Consider the following 19,962-nt stretch of genomic DNA (forward strand, 5'->3'; position numbering starts at 1 on the left):
GAAATATTCTGGGGGCTCTTTTTGTGTCATGAATTTTAGGGCTCTTGGATGGGGTGGTGGGGGGACAGTGTGTGTCATTGGATGTAGCATGGGGTGCCTGACCTGAGAACCCACACTCGCCTCTCAGTGTCCTTTTGGTTTTTGTGCTCCTGTACACTCCCCTCTCTTCCCCCACAACTGCATTGGCTTCTCGGGGGGAACCCGTGCAAGACAAAGCGGAACAAGGAGCATGCCCAAACCCGCTGGGCTTCATCAGAGCCCTGACTCGGCCCATACTCAGAAAGACACTTCCCGAGATGAGACTTGTAGAAACCAAAAGTTGCAAGGCCCTGAATTTCTGTGTGCTAATTCTAATAATGCTGGTTCCATTGGGTCTGCTTCTCCTGTTTTCTTCTTTATGGGTCCTACATACATCTCCTCTGTCTAAAAATTCTGTATTTTTAGACCTGTATTGTGTAAGACCGTGTGCTATGATCTATAGTGTATATATTTGCTAACCAGGGAATGACCTTTCTTTGGGTGGGGGTGCAAGTAAGACAGAGGGTCCACTACTCTGATTTCTCCCAAGGTTGTTGACTTAGAGCTTTAGTTAGAGGGAGTTCATCTGTGATTCAATGTGGCACCCCAGCCCTTGTCTTTTAGGTGATGTCAGTTTTTGAGCTGGGAATGGATTGGCTGCCGTTTCAAAGGTCTGCCTTTGGGTTCAACCCAGTTGGGTCCCAGAACCCCCATCCTGGTGAGAAGCCATGGGGCTAGGTACCTACCTAAACTCAGGGGAGGGATGAAGCCCAGGTGGTCTATCCTTGTGTGTGGGTGTCGGCCACACTGCAGTTCCCTCCTGCGGTGCCATATTGTCTGAGATCCTGGCTGGCTTTATGCCATCGCTCCATGTATGGGGTTGCCCAACCCTGTCTCAGGCACTGATCTCCGGGGGCATTTCCTCTGGAATTCCGTTCACCTGCTCTTTATTAATCCTTTAGAAAAGTAGGAATTTATTTTATGTCTGAGTTGGTAACGGTGTTGCCATGGGCATGGAGACCTTCCGCGTCCTTCTATATACTAAACAAACACTGTTGTTAGTAAAGTTACTCTACTGTGATGTGTTCAAAAGACCAAACACCTCACCTTAAGGTACCAAATCAACTACACTAGATTATGGCCTGGAAAATTAGTTTGAGAGTTCTTGGCAAATGTTAGCGCCGGTGAGTGTTGGGCAGAAGATTTTGGAAGGGGGTTCTGGAAATGATTTTGCAGGGGAAGTGCTGAAACCCAGTCTGAGCCTTACAGAGGGCAGGATCTTGCCGTTAACCAGTTACGCAATTTTATGGAGTTAATTTCTGTGTCCTACATAAAATAAGTTTAACTTGTGAGCAGATGAAAAACGTGTGTGAGGCCTTGCGCTCATTGTAGTGGTTTTGGAAGGTAACCCAGATGAATAAGGGATGCGGACCTTCCCCCAGGGGCTGATGGTATGGGACCCTCCCGGAGAAGCGATCAGAAACGGACTTTCAGGCTCTCTCTGCGTGTTTTCATGACACAGGCTTAATGTCTGGTTCAGGTACACCCTTCCCCCATCACTGTGTTTCTCACTCTCTTGTTGTTCCTGGTGTGGCCCTCTGTTCTGTGACTTCAGTAAGCGTTCATCACACCCAGGTTCAAACATACTTGATAGGAAGTGGGGGCCACTTGGTACAAGGAGCGAAGGCACTCGAGTGTTCGGGCTCTGTGAAAAGTAGTGTTCCGGAGTGTCGTGTGGATGTTCTTCGTGAATTTGTTTTCCTTTTCTGGGCGTCTGGGTATCAAAGCCTTTGTAAGGTCACATGGAAAGAGAATGTGAGTCGAGATGTAGTGTCCAGGAGTCCTGTGATGTAGGGGGCGGGGTGTTCCTTCTCTCCCTGCCCCTCTCCCTTCCTTCCTGAAGTAAAGCACTTAACCTTGACAAGGGTGTTCCAGGGTCACATGTGCATTTTGGGAAGACGACCTAGGATAGCATTCCAAGGGACGGAGTGTGCACAGCTTAGAGGCAAAAATAAAAAGAGACCCTTTAAGAGACCACTGCCCTAGTGGTTACAGAGACTGAGGTTTTCACTGAGGTGCCATCGCACTAAAATGGCAAGGTCACTTGAGCCGGCCGTTGACCCACGGGGATGGCCTGGGTCAGTGGGAGTGTAGGTGCCATGGGAAATGGGTGCTGGTGTGGTGCTCGGGGCGGTGGGGGGTGGGGGAACCTCCCAGCAAGGGCAGTGAGCCAGTTGGCCCCGGTTCCCACTCTGGAATCAGCCTGCCTTATGCTCGCTGCATTTCCTCCACCTTTGACCTTTCATGTTGGTGAAACCAGGCGACGCCGTGTGGGGAGAGCGGAGTGCAGGGCTTCCACCCAGGCTTGGGACTCTGACCCACTGGGCTCTCACATGTCTGCACCGGCCACGCGGTTGATGGCTGCCTCCTTGGAGCAAGTGTCTTACTTTCTTAGCCTCAGGCTCCTTGCCTGGAAGGTGGGCACTAAGCAAAAGGTCTGGAGGCTCTCTGTTCGCTGAGTATGTAGACATGGTGGTAGAAATCCCTGGGAGAGAGGGTGATTCCTCTAACTTGTCTTGGTAGGTGGTCTCACTCACCTGCTTTTCTGTGTGAAGGTGTGATTTGAGCGCTGTTTCCCACGCGCGCCAGAGTTTTCTGGATGTGTTCGCCTACGTTCTCTCCTGTACAAGAGTCACTGTCAAGGGGTTGGGGTGAATGGTGGTCTTGCTCACGGTGGGGGACACAGCAGATCTGAGCTCTTAATGCCCGTCACGAAGCAGGCAGGTGGCTGCTGAGAGTCGAACATTTTGGAAATGTTGCTGGCCCTGCACAGGGTTCTGTGGCAGGGGGAAGGGGTGAATCCTTGTGTGCTGCGATGGTGGGATTCACTCCTGTCCGGATGGCAGCGTCTGCTTGGGTCTGCGCTTGTGCTGTGGTCCACCTAGCCTTCACGTACTTGGTTGCCAAATAACTAAAATGTACAGGACGGCGGTGCTCCTCTGCGAGGCCCGTGGAAGGGAAGGAGCTGGAGGCCAGCTCAGAAACCTCCACACTGTTGGCAGCGCTCCTCCGACTTCAGATGACCCAGAGACAGAGTGGTTTTGTTGACAGCAGAGAAGTCAGTAGGGCCCGTAATGTAAAAGGAAAAGAAAAACGGGGACGGGGGGTCCTTTTTGACAAAGGCCAGTTTCGAACGAGTTGTAGAGGAAGGAGGGACAATTGCATTACTGGGGTAGGTGACCTGCCTCACGCTGTCCCTTCTGCAGCCTTTCTTCTAGAAAGGAGGCGGTGATAAGGAGAGAGATCGCCACCAGCGGTTTATTAAAGCTCGTCCCAGGGATGACTGGGACTTGGGCCCCAGGCAGGAGACCGTGAGGATAGTCCTGCAGGCATGGTTTTCCATGGAGCCCTCGATCCAAGAACGTCATCACCCGAGTGGTACAAGTAAAATGTGGTCTTCAAAAATGGAGTAATCAGCGTTGCACAGCTTACCCAGCCATTTCTAGTTAATTGGAATTGTAACACCAGGTTGCCCATCACGTGTTTGTTCTGTGTTTGTTTTTGTTTCGTTTTGTTTTTGTTTTGATTTGGTTTTGGCCCAGTTCCTACAGAGGTCTTTATCAGCATCATAGTCACCAGGAGCTCCGTACCCTGCCTTTTGTAAAGCTGCAGATGAGCTGTGTGTCCTTGGGGAAGGTGTGTAACCTCTCTGATTCTTAATTTCCTCTTCCGCAAAAGGAGCCAGATACAGTAGCTTCGCAGTCGTTGGTTCATTTCTGACCCAGCACAAAGAACAGTTCTCCATACGTGTCTCACAGACAGGAATAGCCACCGCTGGAATTTCTTATGGCGGCAGATGGGCACTGCTGTGTGCGCCAGCCGCAGGACTTTTCCAGGCTCCCCTGTTGAGCCAGGTGAAGATCCCTGACTAAAATTTGGACCTGGACGAGGGCATCCTTATCGTGTGGGTCAGGCAGGTCCTGTGAACCATTAGTCATTTTCACAGCAGGACGTGGAATGCAGGCTGCTTTCCTGTGGTTCCTAGTGTCAGAGTTGTGCTTCTCCCTGCTTTGTGTGCTGGGGATGTGCAGGTGTGTGGGGCGTCCAGTAACATCTGTATCCTGCCCCAGGACGGTAACCCTCCCTGAAATGTGGGGAAGTTAACGTGCAGAAAACAAAATGTGGAACATGACCACTTCAAGTATTAGTGTAGCTTGGCCAGTGGCTCAGGGTGTGGAGGTAAGGCGTGGCACCTGACCCCGTGGAAGGTGGCACCAGGGGAAACACGCCCCCCCGGGCTTGCCCGGTGACACTGGGCTTCCACCAGTGTCCAGGTGGGCCTGTCTGTGACCACACTCCTCTGTGGCCACGCAGTGCTGCCCCCAGCCGTCTCCTGCGAGGGCTAGCTATCCCCAGGCGGGTGTTCCATTTTGCAGCTATGCCCCTGGACTCTGATGTTCTCATTTCCATTCCGTTGAGCATCCTCATGGAAAGGCATTTGTTTATGAAAATGCATCATCTCACGTGACATGGGCCGTGTCACGTGCATCTACAGCCCTGGGTCCATGCTTCAGGGTCCCGGTAGTGACACCTCTGGCAGCTCCTACCCCACCAGCTCTGCAGATTTCCAGAACACTCGTCCATCTCCAGGACCTCCCAGATCTGAACAAGAGGGCCCTTACATAATCCCTGTTTGGAAACAAACCCACACCGGGATATCCACATCTGGGATACTGATGTTACGTGTTGGTACTTGAAATGGCTTCGTTTTTGAAATGTTCTCATGGTTATTTTTCTTCCAGTGGGATGAGCGTGGCTAGAGGCACGAATACGTTCGTTTGGGGTGACTTTGGCATTGTTTTTCCTCACTGTTGTTGCTGTGGCCTGGCGTTCCTCCTCCTTTGCAGAGGGGAACGAGGGGCAAGTCCACTGTTTGCATCAGCCCCCATGGTAGAGTTTTCACAGGCTTTTCTGCACTTTAGAGAGACGGGAAGAGCCACATAGAGTGTCCTACCTCTCCGCGCTCATCCTTCCGAAGAGGGACATTTCTCAGAAGACTTTTTTAAGTCTTCTTTTTTTTTAAGTCCAATGTGCCATTGGACTCCCAGCTGGCGTGATGTAATTGCTTTTGGATTCACACCGAGGGCCTGGTGTGCCAGGGCCCACACGCAGTCATTTGGATGAGTTTACCCCAGTCCTACCTTGGAGGTGCGTCCCGTGTCTGCGCAGGGCGGGAGGGGGGTCTCACTGCAGTGGGGGCAGCCAGGGATGGCCGGGAGAGGCTTCTTTCTTCCTGGGGTGTCCTCTTCACCTTCTTCTCACCGCTGGCAGCTTCATGTTTTTGTGGGTCTCTTCCCCCCGCCCCGTTGAGGCAAGTGAGTTTTCCCAATAGTTGGACTCTGGGCTGGGAGCGTGGTTCTGAAGAGCAGTAGTGTGTGCAGTGTTGGGGCCGAGGGTCTGTTGGCTCGTCGTCTTGGCTCGTCGTCTTCTGCGTCTGTATTTGGGGCCTTCAGTGCTATGGTTTGCATGCACCACGCTCAAGCCCCTGTCTTCCCCCAGATGGCTGCAGCCTTTTCTTTGTTCTTCTTTTCTTTCTAAAGAAGGAAAGGAATGCTGGGCATCCGGGTGGCTTAGTCCATGAAGTGTCTGCCTTTGGCTCAGGTCCTGATCCCAGGGTGCTGGGATCAAGCCCCATGTCAGGCTCCCTGCTTAGCGGGGAGTGTGCTTTTCCCTCTCTGTGCTCTCTCACACCCTCCGGCTCTCTCTGTGTCAAATAAGTAAAATCTTAAAAAAAAAAAAAAAAAAGAATAGGGTGCCCTTTTCAACGATTTTTTTAATGCTTGTGTGTGTGTGTGTGTGTGTGTGTGTGTGAGAGAGAGAGAGAGAGATACAAAATGCGGTATTCCAGGCAGAACCTTCGGGATCCCCTCACATGCTAGGACAGTGGGCTGGGCCATGCTATATTAGTGTGGGGCTTCTTCTTCCTGGTCAGGGTAGAGCCACTCTGCTCCGGGCAGAGGGTCTTACACAGCCGTCAGTAACAGCTGATGGAGACCAGCTTCCAGCTCGGATGCCTTCCTAACCAGCGGTCAGTGAGCCAGTTACTTAAACCCCTGGAACCTCCCTCTCTCCATTCATAAACAGCTGATAGCAATAAAACTGTTGTTTTGGGGTCGGAAAGGGGAGATTGTGAAGCGGTCGCCGATGGGCACAGCATTTCATCTTGGGGCGGTGCAAACATTTTGAACTTGGCATTGCAGTCATGGGTTGCACAGCTCTGAGTATGCAGAAATCCACGGGATTGGTAGGTCCGCTTCAGATGGGGAAATTACACGATATGTGAATTGTAGTTTATTAAAGATAAACAAAAATCTGTTAGGACCAAATGAATGACAGATGCCCTTAGCGCGGTGCCTGATGCTTGGTGAGCTCTTAAAACAGTGGGCGCTGGCTGCCGTCCTCCAACTGGCGTCTCCCCCCATGACGCTTCTAAAGAATTAGCACACCCTGCAGTTCTGAAAAAAATGAACGTATTCTATTAGATTTTCGGAGTCTTTAATCAGTTTTGTTGTTCAAAATTGGCTGGGATGTGTTTATATGCTACGCATTGTAAATTGAATTCCTGAGCTCCTCGCCAGACTGCTTGGTATTTAATATTTTCAGTTAATTTCATCTGGCCCGTCTTAAGGGGAACCTTCGGCCCGGAAGAGGGCTGTTCCCAGAGACTGTAAAACGTGCACGTAGGATTTTCGACAGCCCTTTGTTTCCCGGCTGGAGGGTGGGCAGAGAGGTGTTTGTGGTACAGGAGCGGTCCACAGGATTTGGAGAATGCTGACAGCGATCCTTCTCGAAATAAAAACATTCCTGTATTTAGTTTCTCTGTACTGATATTTTTATTCTGAAAGTGAGCAGTTCTGGAACTCGTGGGGGAGCCTTCCACGGGCACTTCTGCACATTTCCCACGGGTGTTTCTCCCAGTATGCCGTGAGCACGTGCAGATGCCTTGTGCAGATCCAGAGGTGGGCCGGAAATCTTCTGATTACTTCAGATGCGGCCGGCCTTTAGAAGTCATCACCTTGCATATAGAATTTTTTCTGAAACCCCAGACTGCAAAAACGTCCTTTGTTCTTCAGTAGTTAACGCACACCCCTTCTGAATATGACCCATCGTTCTGGGCCCTTTGTCTTGTTTCCCGAGAGGGATAAAGCGTGAAATCCCTCTCGGCCCACTGCCTACCGCCCCAAGAGGCTGTTTGCCCAGATATCCCGCCCCAGGTCCTGCTCCTGCGCATCCGAGAATGCAAATGTCTTAGAGCCCACTGATGTGGGTACAGTCCCGGGGAGCTGGTCACCATCCTACTCTGTCTCGTCCTGTCCTCTGCTCCTTTGGGGGTCGGGCGGGCCAAGAAACCATTTTTCAATGACAGAAACCACTCATCCTGATTTATGGTCTTTTTGTTGCCCTGACCTTTATATTCTCGGAAAGGTCTTATGCCCTTTTAAACTTGGGTTTCAGAAATTACTAGGAACATATGCAAGAAACATGTTTAAATGGCAGATCCGTCCAGCCCCATTACTATACGTTATTGCACGTGGCGTGTTTGCTTTCTTAGATCCTGGGGCAGTGGCAGCCAGATTCCGATGGTAGAAAAATGTTCTAGGACTTAAATTCTCTAAGTTCACACTTAGAAAATTTAATTTGCTTTAAAAATCCTGATACATATTTTACTTACTTGAGAGAGCGCTGTGGGGTGTGTGGAGCCCAATGTGGGGCTCGATCCCAGGACCCTGAGATCATGACCCCAGCCAGGAAGGCAGAGGCTTAACCAACTGAGCCACCCAGGCGCCCTCCTTCCTGTTTTTTATATAAGTCAAAGTGGTAGGATTTCAGTATGTAGAATCCCAGAGGGGTCTCGCAGACACCTCGTAAACCCGTGGAGCTTGCTTGCCATGCTGGAGGTCGGGGTGCCAGGAGATTTCCCGTCTCACTTTGGGGCCTGGCCCCGGCCCTCAGTGTGCGTGAGCTGTGCTCGAGGTTGTAACGGGACCTGTGCTGACCCAAACACGTCCTCTCTGCCTTCCGTCGCAGCCCACGTGAGTGCCACCGCCCAGCCCGGGAGCGGCTTCTGCCCGGGGCAGCCTGGGTTACGGCACTCAACACTGCTGTGTGAAAATCCCTTTGAATAGCGGGCACAAGGTTGGCAGACATTCCATTGTTTTCAGACAATAGTGACTCAAAGTTGAACTGACTCCAGGGAGTGAGTGCAGCTTTTGTACAGTAACAAGGATTTAATGCCAGCCGATTGATGGAGTCTGTCTTCCCCGAGTCAGGACGCCTTGTAATGACGGGACGCTTCCATTTAAATATCTGGCTTGGGATCAGAAACTTGGCGTGCTTCTCTTTGCCCCTCCGTCACATGCTCTTCTCTATTTATGGCGGTTCCCTTTCTGTCCCTTTGGTTTGTTTTGGGGGTGGGACAGGGAGCCGGTCTGACTTTATGGAATTTGGTGTTTGGTCCAGCCTTGGGTCTTGGGTTCATTCCTTCCTCCTTGTTTTCATGCCTTAGCTAGTGGACCTGGCAGCCCGGTTTCCCACGGTGGCTCCTGCTCTTAATTCTGTCTTTCAAGGAGGCGAAGGCTTCAGAACCCCCTTAGCGCAGGTCTGGCACGGAGGCATCTCAGTGTGTCCTGTAACTTTTGTCAGATGCCAGGCGGGGATTTCTCTCTTTTAGTCTCTTCTAGAAACAAAACACATAGGGACATCAGGATAATGTCCTGGGGTTCCGATGAGGTGCCTTCATTCGCACAAATAATCAGCAAGGTTGGGGCATCTGTTCTGGGATGGGCACGGACACTGGCCCACGTGGTCGTGCGTCCTTTGCCAGCTCTGTTCAAGGGGGATCACTGCTTTCACATGTAGCCCTTGCTTCGCCATGACGGCAGGACCTTGGAAGAAGCCGAGCCTCTTTTTCTTTGCCCCACTTCCTCAGTCTGAAGAACGCACGGCTTTTTATATACTTCATTTTAAATACTTGAGCGATTCCTGGAGGACAGATAAGAGGAGGCAGCTGGTTTTGTGGTTCAGGGAATGGAGACACAGATGTGTTTGGTGATCTGGGAACAAAAAAATCAAAATGAGCTAATCACATCCCTACGAGAGCCCGTGGGCATGGGGAGGTTTTAAAGACCCTGTGGTTGGCTTTCGACAGGCTGCCTCCTGGACCTCCCCCCAGAACCTGCTGGCGACCCTCTGTGGGCACTGAGCTTCTGTGGGGCACGGCGTTGCGTTCCAGCTCCCTGGAGCTGGAAATGGGAGCCGCCTTCTCGGGATGTGTAGCTTTTTCCAGCTTCCCTGCGACTGTGGGATTGCTGGAGGGAGGCTTCTAGAGTAACTTGTGTTGCTTGATTTCTTTTTCATCCCTGATTGGGTGCAGCTCTGAGCTGCTCGGGCACGGAGTGACCCTAAATCAAAATACGGTCTTTGCTTGCCATGGTGTGAAAACACTGTCTGTAGGCCATTTAACCTTCAGCGTATGTGTATACAAATCAATATATTTGTCTCTGTTCATTAATGTAAAGCTATTTGTATCTGAGCACAATACAGTTTCCTAATACAGTTCACCGTGATAAATGCTTTTTTTCTCCCCTTGAAGAAACGAGTCCAATTATTCCTTTTAATTGGGGGAGAGCGTGCGTAGTTCTCCATCCGCCTCTCCCTCTCTCTCTGTCTCTGTCTCTTATGTTCACAGGGTTTAGTCTTTCCCTGTGAGAGTGAGCTTTTTTTTTCCTTTCTCCTTCTCGAGAATCTTACAAATTAAGACAAAAGATAATTACTTGGAGGGGTGAAACTGGCAGGTTCCCACGACACTTAAAATTAATGAGCTGTTGAGGACAAAATATACCTTGTCTCTGGCTCCATCGTCCCCCCACTCCCCGCCCCTTCTCCCCCTTTCTTCCCATTTAACACATGATTTGACTTTTTGGCTGTGTTTGCCATTTGGGTATATGGCTGCTGTAAAAAAAAAAAAAAATAGCAAAGTGGTTACAGAAAGTGGATTCATTGGAAAGCTGTCTCTTTGTTTGCAATTCAACGTTAATTTCATCCAGTTTTTAATTTTTGTCTTTCTGAATGCTTTCTCTTCTTCCGACGATCTGATCAAAACAGTCTGCAGTGCTGTGTTTCAGTCTGGTTTATGAGGTTCGTGGCATTTGCTCGGCTGCCCAGACTTCCCGGACCCCATGGCTCCCAGGCTCCCCTCGCCCTTCTCCCTGAGGCACCGCTTCCCTGCTGGGGTTGGGGGGAGCCTTCTTCTGTGTCAGGGTCACACCCTAGCTCTGCAGGGAGGGCTGATGCAGGATCTGGATTTTTCTGGATCTCAGAAAGCTCTCGCTGGCTGTAACTACAGTGCCACACTTCACGGATTTCCTTGAGGTCCCTGTGGAGCAAGTGGCCTTGTCCCGTGGTTCGTTTGGAAAGGAGTGGGACGACAGTGCGCGTGGCGGTGTCCTGCAACACCTCTGGCATGGGCGCTGTCAGAAAGAGTGTGGGGGTCCCAACCGGCCAAACGAATATTCTCTCTCGTTTCTCCAAGCAACTCCGTGAGGTGGTAAATGGGAAACTGAGGTCAAATCACTAATGAATCCTGGGCTCAAATTTAGGTAGATGCCTCTCAGAGCCTGAGATTTTGGCGGGGAGGTTCCGAGATCTAGACCCAAGTCCAGATATATGGAAACCTTCGTGCTGGAGCTAACCGTGGAGAAGCTGCTCCAGCCTGGCAACGTCTGGGGTCTTGGTTTTGACTGGGGTTTAGACCCCTCTCTAGTCAGGGACACCCCCACCCCCCACCCCACTGAAGGATTGTATGTACGGGTATTTGCCGTATTAAAATTGAAAGTGAGGGAGTTTTAAAATATTTTTTAAAATTCTATTTATTTGTAAAGTTTATTTTTTGTAATCTTCCCACTCAACGTGGGGCTTGAACTCCCAACCCTGAGATCAAGAGTTGTATGCTCTTGTGACTGAGCCAGCCAGAAGCCCCTAAAATATTTTTTTAAAAAAATGACACAAACGCATTACACGTCAACACAAGTAACATTTTTCTGGAAAGTAACTATTCCCAACGCCAGAAGTTGTACCTGGGAAGAGTTGCATTGTTTTGCATTTTTGGAAAGCTCTTTAATATCGGGCCTAGAAGATGGCGAGGTTCTTCTGTTTTTTCTCAGACGAAAGTACACTCCGGAAAGGCAGGAATCTGGGAGGGTGATTTTATCCTTTGGTCTCACAGCCAGACTCAGCCAGTGGTAGTTTCCTGAAGGTCGGTTGGTGCAAGAGTCTGATCTGGTCGGGTGAACCTTTCATGCTCTGTTACATTAAAATCCATCGGTTTGCCTTGGGCTTTGGTTGGATCTCTTACCCTTGCACAATTTTGTCACGTTTTGTGTTGATCATTTGAAACTAATGCTTCACCAAGTACCTCTCCCAGTCGTCGGCACCTTTCACGAAACACAGGAGAGCAGTCCTGCATGTCCCCTGGCCTCACTGGAGAAGGCTTTCCGTGTGGGGAGGCTCTGGAACTCGGTGGCAGAGAAAGCTTTTCCACGACTGTGACTTTTGCCCGAAGTCGTAAATTCTATTCCTGGCAGCCAAAGTTTTTTGTTACTTTCCACAACAAAACGGTGGACAAATCACTACGTCAGTCCTTCTTCCCAGTGAAAATAGCGTTCCGTGCAAACGGCTAGCTTTGCACCCTCAACCATCGCAACGGGTTGGCCTTTTCCTGGAAACGAGCTCCTTTGATGCGCAGGAGGAGTGCTTCATGGGCATGTGCCATTTTGTCACACAAAGTACGGACACCCAAGGGTCGGGATTTCGTACCTGTAACAATTTGTGCTGCTCATCACTCCCGGAGGTGAGAGCCGGCTCCTCTTGCCTGCCTGCCTTCTTGCTGACTGCTAGGAACTGGTGATGATGTAGTCAGTCCGTAGGAGTGTTTTATTTGTGTTTTGCCCACTGGTTTCGGTTCTCATTAGTTTTCAGGAGAGAGCATGTGACCACGCGAGGGTGGGAGGGGCAGAGGGAGAGGGAGAACATTAAGCAGGCTCCACGGCCCAGCCTGGAGCCCAATGTGAGTGTGCTTCTGGGGGGCTCCACTCCATCTCCCCACCCTGGGATCATGACCTGAGCCGTAATCAAGAGTTAGATGCTTAACAACTGAGGCCCCCCGGCCCCCCTTTTTAAAAAACAGTAGTTGTGTTGAGATACAACTGTCCATGAGTCCCAAATCCTAGGATGCATCTCAGCATGCCGTTCAGTAGTTCGTTTGTGCATTGAATTGTGCAGCCATCCCCACACTCCGCTTCGGTGGCAGTTCGTGTCCTGTCCGCCTTGTTCCCATCAGCAGTCATTCCCAGTTTCCTGAAACGTCCCAACCCGCTGACAAGCATTCATGGGCCCCCCAGCTCCCTGTATCAGCCTGTTCTGGTCATTCCATGGGAATGGGCTCCTACCAGATGGGACCTTCTGTCGTTCACTCCTTTCACTTACTGTAGTTGCCTTCTAGACCCTTCACGCCGGCGCACATGCAAGCACTTGATTCCTTGTTTGGGATGGACAGTATCCTGTTCTGTTTCTCTAAATACCCGTTGATGAAACCTTTGTTTCCCCCCAGTTTTTAGTTGTTATTAATTCTGCCTTGAACATTTACACACAAGTTTTTACATGGAGATGTAGCTTTAAAGATGTATTGATTTTAAAGAGTATGGGTGCATAAGTGGAGGAGGGGCAGACAGAATCTTTTTAAAGATTTTATTTATTTGAGAGAGAGTGAGTAAGAGAGAGTGAGAGAGCACAAGCTGGAGGAAGGGGACATGCATCCTCCCCATTCTACAGAGAGCACCGTGGGGCAGATAGACTTGCTGGGCTGCAGAGGGCCATGCTGGGAATTGAGCTGTTGTCCAGCACAGTGTTACCAACAAGGACAGAGCCGTCGAAGCACATCTTTTTAACCGAATGAAGGGAAGTAATTGCAGAACTGCGACTTTCTTAGCAGCCGTGACAAAGCACAGAGGGGTATAGAATATTTGAGATTTAAAAAACAAAAGAAAAAAACAGAACCCCTAAACAAGCCAGCTTCCCATGCTGTTCCAGGAAAGAAGCTGTGTTCGTGGCTCTAGGAAATGGGCAAGTGGTCAAGAATTGCCCAGATTCATGTTCCTTAGCTTAATCACACTGAAGTAGGGCTTCTTACAGATGCTCCTTTTAATTTGTCTTGAAAGTAAGTACAGACACTCCCAGCTTGGGTGGGACTGACGGGCTCTGTACTTAGACCGCTCACAGCCCTGCACTTTCCCTGTGACTGAGTGTCCCGTAGAACCTCCCGCAGTGTGGGAGCACACACCGGATTGGTGATGTTGGGGGTCTTCAGCTGCGGGATTGAAACTCTGTGTAGAAGAGGTAGTCACTGGTGCAGGGAGGAACTTTCGAGACGGAAGTTCACAGCCACTCTGGGCATGGGCAACGGTCATTCTCTGTTCTGTGGCTTGCCGGGTCGTGACAAAGGGCCTCAAGACCGTCTGTGTTAGCACTGGGATCAGGAAGCAATCAGGAGGAGACGTGGGGGGTTCTCTTAGCATTTGGAAATATGGGCGGGCTTTCGAAGCATAAACGTGAAGACAAACTTCAAAAAAAACACAAAAATGGGTTAGCAGATTTAGCCTCACAACAGAGGGAAGCGCATGACAGAGAAGAGGAAAATTCCTGCAACCTCTCAGGCATAGCAGGCCTTTAAAGGACACAGCGGAGGTGAAAGAGCAAGTTTAGGGAGCTCTGGGCACGCAGTGTGCAGGCAGCCATCCTCAGAAGAGACAGGCTTCGTTGGTTTTGAGCTCTCGGAATGGGGGCCGGGGGTGGCAGGGCGTGTGGCTTCTTCATGCCAGCAGGAAGTGACTTCTGCATAGCCCCTTCGGGGTAGATGTGGGCTGGAGAAGAGGTACTCGAGGGCAGTGGACGCCGTGATCTGTAAGGCTCCCCCTCATCAGGAGATGCACTGGGACCCTTTCTGAAGGGACAGGGCTCGCTGTAGCTTCCTTGTCTGTCCTGCCTTTGTCCTTCCCCCAAAGAAGGCAGCCACCCCCCCGGGATGGTGTGAGGGGAGACCTGTGCTGTGGGGGGAACAGATGGGAAAGGCTCAGGGGTGCCGTGCAGAGGGCCGTACCCACGGTCTGTAATCGTCAGCTCCAGCGGTAACGCAGAGAGGGAACTCCAAACAGCAACCAAATTGGAGTTTCCTATAAAAAGCCAAGCACAGTGCCGTCCTCCTCTAAATTGGCTCGGTGGGTGGCATCAGGGGTCGGGGAGGGGTTGGGCCTCTGCCAAGCATACCCTTCCCTGCCCTGTTCTTTTGGCTTCATCTGTAACATGGGCCTGATGCTCATGTCCTCGTGGGCCCTTTGGATTCTGTGGGGAGCAACATGACCTGTCGGCTGTGACCCTGGTTTGTGGAGAGCAACATGACCTGTTGATTGTGACCCTGGTTTGTGGGGAGCAGTGTGACCTGTCGGCTGTGACCGCTGTGTGGGCTTCTGGAACAGAAACAGGTCTAGCTCCAGCTCCGACACACTCTTCCCTCTCTGGTCACCCATGGGGCAGGGGCAGCAGCTGTGTCCCTGACCCGCATGTGTGGGCAGACCGTCCGTCTCCCGGCGTGTGTGTCAGAGGATACATGGTCTTCCTCCAGCTCCCGTCTCTCCATGTGCGGGGCCGTCCTGTTCTCAGGACTCAGGATGGGACCGTTGGTGTTTGTTTCTTCGTTTGAGTTTCTTTTTGTTTAAGGAGTGATGTTGATACTCCAAGGGCGGCTGGGTTTTGTTTTACTTCAGTAGGGATTTTTAAAAATAGGTTTTCTAGCATTTCTACGCCAGCAAGTAATTCTTTGGCTGTGCCTTGAATGGTTTTTGTCTCGGGGCCTGGGATTATTCCCCGCTTTTGTGTTGTGGGGACAGGTGGGGGGTGTTTTGACTTGGGGTTGCTCTCGAGCATGGATGGGATTCACGGGCCGTCCAGAATGTTCTCTTTCCCTTTGACATCGGGGCCTTGGCGCTTGGTGGTTACAGTCTCTGCTGTAGTGACCTCGTTCTCTCTCCTTCCTTTCTAGTTTTCAATGGTTCCAGCAGGTCAACACGGGAGAAAGAACCTGTTCAAAAACACAAAAGCAAAGAGGCCACTCCCGGGAAGGAGAAGCACAGCGATCACCGGGCTGACAGCCGGAGGGAACAGGCCTCAGCGGCCCACCCACCAGCGGCCCCGTCCACGGGCTCCTCGGCCAAGGGGCTCGCTGCTAACCACCACCACCCCCCTCTGCATCGGTCGGCTCAGGACTTACGGAAACAGGTAAAGCCGGCCCCGCTGCACGGGTGACCCCCACCACACCGGTGACTGTCTGCCAGGTACCACTTCCCCATGTCACCAGCTAACCAAAGGGGGTCTGTGAGTCAGAGCCCCAGGAGATCTGTACTGAGAGGACTCCGGCCGCAGAAGGGTGGCGGTCAGAGGTAGGATGGGGACGGAAACCTCACCTTTGCATGGAGGGGTTTGTGCACATCCGTGAGCTGCTCTGGGGGTGTGTTCACGTCAGCCCTGGAGCACGCCCGGGGTCCTGTGTGTTGGTGATGGTCGGGGGAGCCTGCCCTCTGCATTACCTCTCTCCCACCCCCGTGTCTTGGGCACCAGATGAGTCAGAGTCCTGTCAGGGTGAGCCTAGAGAAGCTACACCTGGACAGCAGGCCTGCCGGCTGGAGTGCTATCCAGGGACAGCCTTGGACGACTGCTCTGTTCTTCGTGTGAAAAGTTAGTGTCTCTTCTGGGACTGAGGCGCAGAGGATGTGCCTGGGCATGCGCTGCTGAGCTGCTCCCCTGTGCTGGGGAGCAGTGGGGGACACATGGTCTGCCCCTCAGGGTCCACAGAGCATGGCTTCACCCAGCTCTCTAGCCCGCCTCCCGCTGTCCCCACTGCAGAGTCGTAGCAGACGACACAGATCCTATTGGGAACCTCCCAAGAACAGCCTCGGGCTCTGCCACTGCTGGTGTTCCCGGCCTTGGACGGGGATTTCTCAGGGTCTCGGGAGGCTGGCTTGGGAGACAGGCAGGTGTCTGGAGGCCCGCGGTGGAACGGCTGCGTCCCCCGGGTCGGTGGCATTTCTCCTGTCCCCGCTGCTCCTTCCTCACTGCATTTTGAGGTCAGGAAGCTGTGGGGAGCGCAGATGAGCTCTCCTCACGGGCATTTATGAGCCAGAGTTAACCTTTTCTCCAGAATGGACCAGAGACTGTAATCTAAAAGATGGAGTCAGGGCGAGGACGGAGGAGAGTTCCTGCGTGGCAGTGCTCTAGAATGACGAAGGGATGGCGGGGACACGGGTCTTTGCCTTCGTGCATCTTTTCTTTCCGTCTGGCCTTTCTTGTCCTGACGATACGTGGGGCGATCTCTCCTGGACACGCGTGTTCTTGCCGTGTATTCGTGTGCGTGTACGTGGGAGTGTGCGTGCGTCTCCACGTTCGTTATTAGTGTTAATCTTTGCCTTCACGGGTGATTCGGCTCGGGGGGTGGGTGAATAGCGCGAGAATCCTGCTACCGTTCCCAGGCTCCTCACGTGCCACCGTTTCATCCTTTGCGCTGGTATCTCGAGATGGAGCAAGTACGTGTGGCATCTTCTAAACCTTGCCCCCTCTCGGCTGTCAGCATAGGCCCCTCGGCTCAGGATGTCCCTGTGTAACTGACCGTGAGGCATCACACAGCTGGAGGGGAGAGGTGGGGGGATGGGGGCACCCTTCTGCCCTGTGCTCCCTGGCATGCAGATGCGGCCCGTTGCACATACGCTGCAGCTGGAGTCAGAGGAGAAACCTGGGGTTACCCTCGCAGGGCAGCTTCCGTCTCCGAGCACCTGCAGGAGCCTGGCTCGTGGGCTTTTGTTCAGGGACCCATCTCACAGGCCGCTGTCACCGTGCCCTGCGCAGGGCTTTCCTCCGCCCTCCTCCCCTGTCTCCTCACCCCAGAAGGGCCTGCCCAGGGCTCCCCTCTCACTTGGTGCTGACCACGACCTTCACTGATACCTGAACCTCTTGGCCGCTGTTGTTCACTTGGAGGCAGTCACGCCCACTCCCCTGTCGGCGAGATTGGGGAAACGGAAGGACAGTTTGGAAACCACTGAATCCCGTTATTTAAAGACAGAGAAAATGAGGTCCCTAAAGCTACATCGCAGATTCCTTTGTAACCGCCTGATGGAGATGACTGGGATCCAGTCTTTCCTCCTTCACCGCATAAAAGGTGGGCCGGAGGACATGCTGATTTTTAACTTCAGATCATAGGATTAACTTACCCGGGTCTGCCTGAGACAGAAGGATGAACATGGATGGTATTCAGGGTGGTGGGCAGCAGGGGGTACAGTGTCAAGGGGGTGCTGCCCAGAAGGGGCTTCACCCTGTTGGCACTGATGCGCTTGGACGCACTGATCACTTGCTATCTTTACTGTAAGAGCCCTTTGCCCGTTACCTTGCGTGACGCCATGTGCCCCCGGCCGTCCGTGCTTCCCGAGAGCCCAAGCTTCTGAGCCTCGCGCCCTTACGAGAGCGGCGATGCTGTGCCCGTCACACGTGTGGGCCGCCCTGGGGCTGTCAGGGGCCAGCGGCAGGAGAATGTGGACATGGGCTCGGTGTCAGAGGAGTCCATGATGCCTCCGTCTTTACTGCCTTAACCTGCCCCTTCAGTGTTAATTCACTAAGTGACCATAACACACTCTGGATGGTAAGACAATGGCTTTAGGCCCCGGGAGCAGATTCTGAAACGTTGGTTTCCAAGAGCACCCCGAGGAAGTCATCCTTCCTGGTGCAGAGGTTTGTGTGTCCGGAGAGCCGAGAAGTGGGTTGTCAGGCTGCAGCAGACGCAGTCACCTTCTTGTGTTTCCATGTGGCACTGAGGCCGAGCCACACGGTGAGGGCCGGCGACATGCTTGGCCGGCGATGTGCTTGGCGGGAAGGTCTGCCGAGCTCCGGCCTCACATAATAAGCTGTGTATGGGTTGCCGAAACTGTCTTGGCCTCAAGGATTCGAAGAGGAGGTTTAAACTCTGATCCAAGAATTGGGAGTAGTCTTTGTTGTTGTTCTTTAAGTTGTGGAAAATGAAATAGCAACGTCCAGAGAGAAAAAAGGTCAGGAGATCAGCTGCACTCTCCGGACTCTGTGTGGGGTTTTCACCAGGCTGCTTGCCAGGTCGGGCCTGTACGTGGTCTCGTGTGTGTTGGTGGCGTGGTGTTTGTGACTCCGTTGCCTGGAGTGGGAGCAGGTGCTGTCCGAGGGTTAGGGGCTCCTGCCCAAATCCAGCCTCTCCTTTCTGTCCTGTGCTCCTGAGTTTGGGTCTTACTGGTTCTCTTATGCAGAGGGTCTGCTGCACCAGCAGGCCTGCCCTCCCGGAACTCACTGCCTGTCTGGTGCAGTTCTGTTCGCCTCAGGTTCTTTGGTTTTCAGTCCAGGTTTTGAAGTTCAAGTGGGCTCTGCCCAGCCAGCAGATGTTTCTCCTGAGCATCCCTCCCTCCGGCCCCATCCCCAGTTCTTTTGGGCCAGAATGGGCCCAGGCTCCCGACTCAGCAGCTCCCTCTGGTGGGAGACTGGAGCCCGCTGTGGGATTTCTGCTTGGGAAGCAAGCCTCTCAGCCTGGAGCTGCCTCCTGGCCGTCTGCCTGGGGGAACCCCGGCTACAGGTGACCAGTGGGGGGTGGTGGGCGAAGAGGCTGCAGATGTCATCGTCGTCCCCCCACCCCACCCCCTGTCCCCACCCGGCCTCCTGCAGAGCTGGGCGGGTTGTGGGGCAGTGGGAGGCAAAGACCGAAAACCCAGCCAGAGCTGAGTGGAGGAGAGACTTGGGAGGGTTTTTCAGGTGAATGCTTGCATGCGGAGGGTTCTGTCACACGCACACCGTCATTAGTCCTCAGTGGATTAGGTGACCTCTCACGTGCTCTGGGCAAGGACTTCTCAGGGCCCGCGCCAGTGACGTCAGACCCACTGCACTGTGTCGCGTCTGAGTGACCTGGGCGTGTTGTTAAGCTGAAACTCAGTGCTTGCTGGCTCACTGCTTCTTGATAAAGTGGTGGGTGGGGGAGAAACCCTCAGTGACCAGATGGCACCCTCCGCCTTCCCTTTGTTTTCTTTGGTAACAGTTGAGTGCTGGACCCCTGAAGACAAGGACAGGCCAAGGAGTAGGCACGTGCGTGTGCAGACAGGTGGGTCCTAGGTCGCTGGTCCCGTTTGGTCCCTATCTTAAGACATGTGGCCCTGTGCGTGGGACGGACAGATGGCTTCCTGGGTTGGGCCAACTTGTGAGCTGGATCGTGGCCTCTTCTGGCAGGCATAGCACACTGGGTGGGCCGTGGGGTCTGGGAAGAAGGAATTCAGTTCACGAAGTGTGCTCTTTCCAGGCTCCCTAACTTATTTCTCAACATCAAGTTCATTGTTCTGATGAGTCCCGAGGGAGATGCCGTGATGTGGACGCGCACGTATAGGATTTGGATAGCCAGCCGCTCTCGAGGAGGACTGTAAGGACAGAGAGGAAGGAAAGGAATAGAGTAACTCCTCCTTCTGGTAGAGCTGGGCAGTTGGCTGCACATCCTGGGAGTGACCACTGGTACTCAAGTTGACAGAAATAGGTAACGAAGGGGATTCTTTTTCCCACTGAAGGTGGCATGATACTTGTGTAGATAATGCTGTGCAGGAAATGCAGGGAATTGACCTTCCCCTAATGTGCCAGGAGACGTCATCAGGTGCCCACAGGACAGAGGGATGGCCTGAGGGCCACTGCACTACTCTTTGAGGTGGAGTCAGAGAGCTCCCCTCTCTGGCGATTCTCCCGCAGGTGCTCTGGGAGGCGGGGTTGGGCGGGGCTGGGGCCAGAAGCATTAGGGGA

At 52.6% G+C, this 19,962-nt stretch overlaps 1 protein-coding gene across 8 annotated transcripts in view; it reads left to right on the top strand.

Annotated features, from left to right (window-relative positions):
• JARID2 (jumonji and AT-rich interaction domain containing 2) overlaps window positions 1–19,962 on the top strand; it is a 255,628-nt gene that overhangs the window by 209,284 nt on the left and 26,382 nt on the right. For 5 of the 8 annotated variants that reach the window (XM_032341156.1, XM_032341153.1, XM_032341159.1 and 2 more), the window contains 2 exons: window positions 15,170–15,405; window positions 19,220–19,282. In XM_032341156.1, the coding sequence (XP_032197047.1) occupies window positions 15,170–15,405; window positions 19,220–19,282 (299 nt within the window). The remainder of the gene's footprint in view (window positions 1–15,169; window positions 15,406–19,219; window positions 19,283–19,962) is intronic. The other 3 variants (XM_032341154.1, XM_032341160.1, XM_032341158.1) reach the window with 1 other exon arrangement.

Source organism: Mustela erminea, chromosome 4 (assembly GCF_009829155.1).
Source record: "Mustela erminea isolate mMusErm1 chromosome 4, mMusErm1.Pri, whole genome shotgun sequence".
NCBI lineage: Eukaryota > Metazoa > Chordata > Mammalia > Carnivora > Mustelidae > Mustela > Mustela erminea.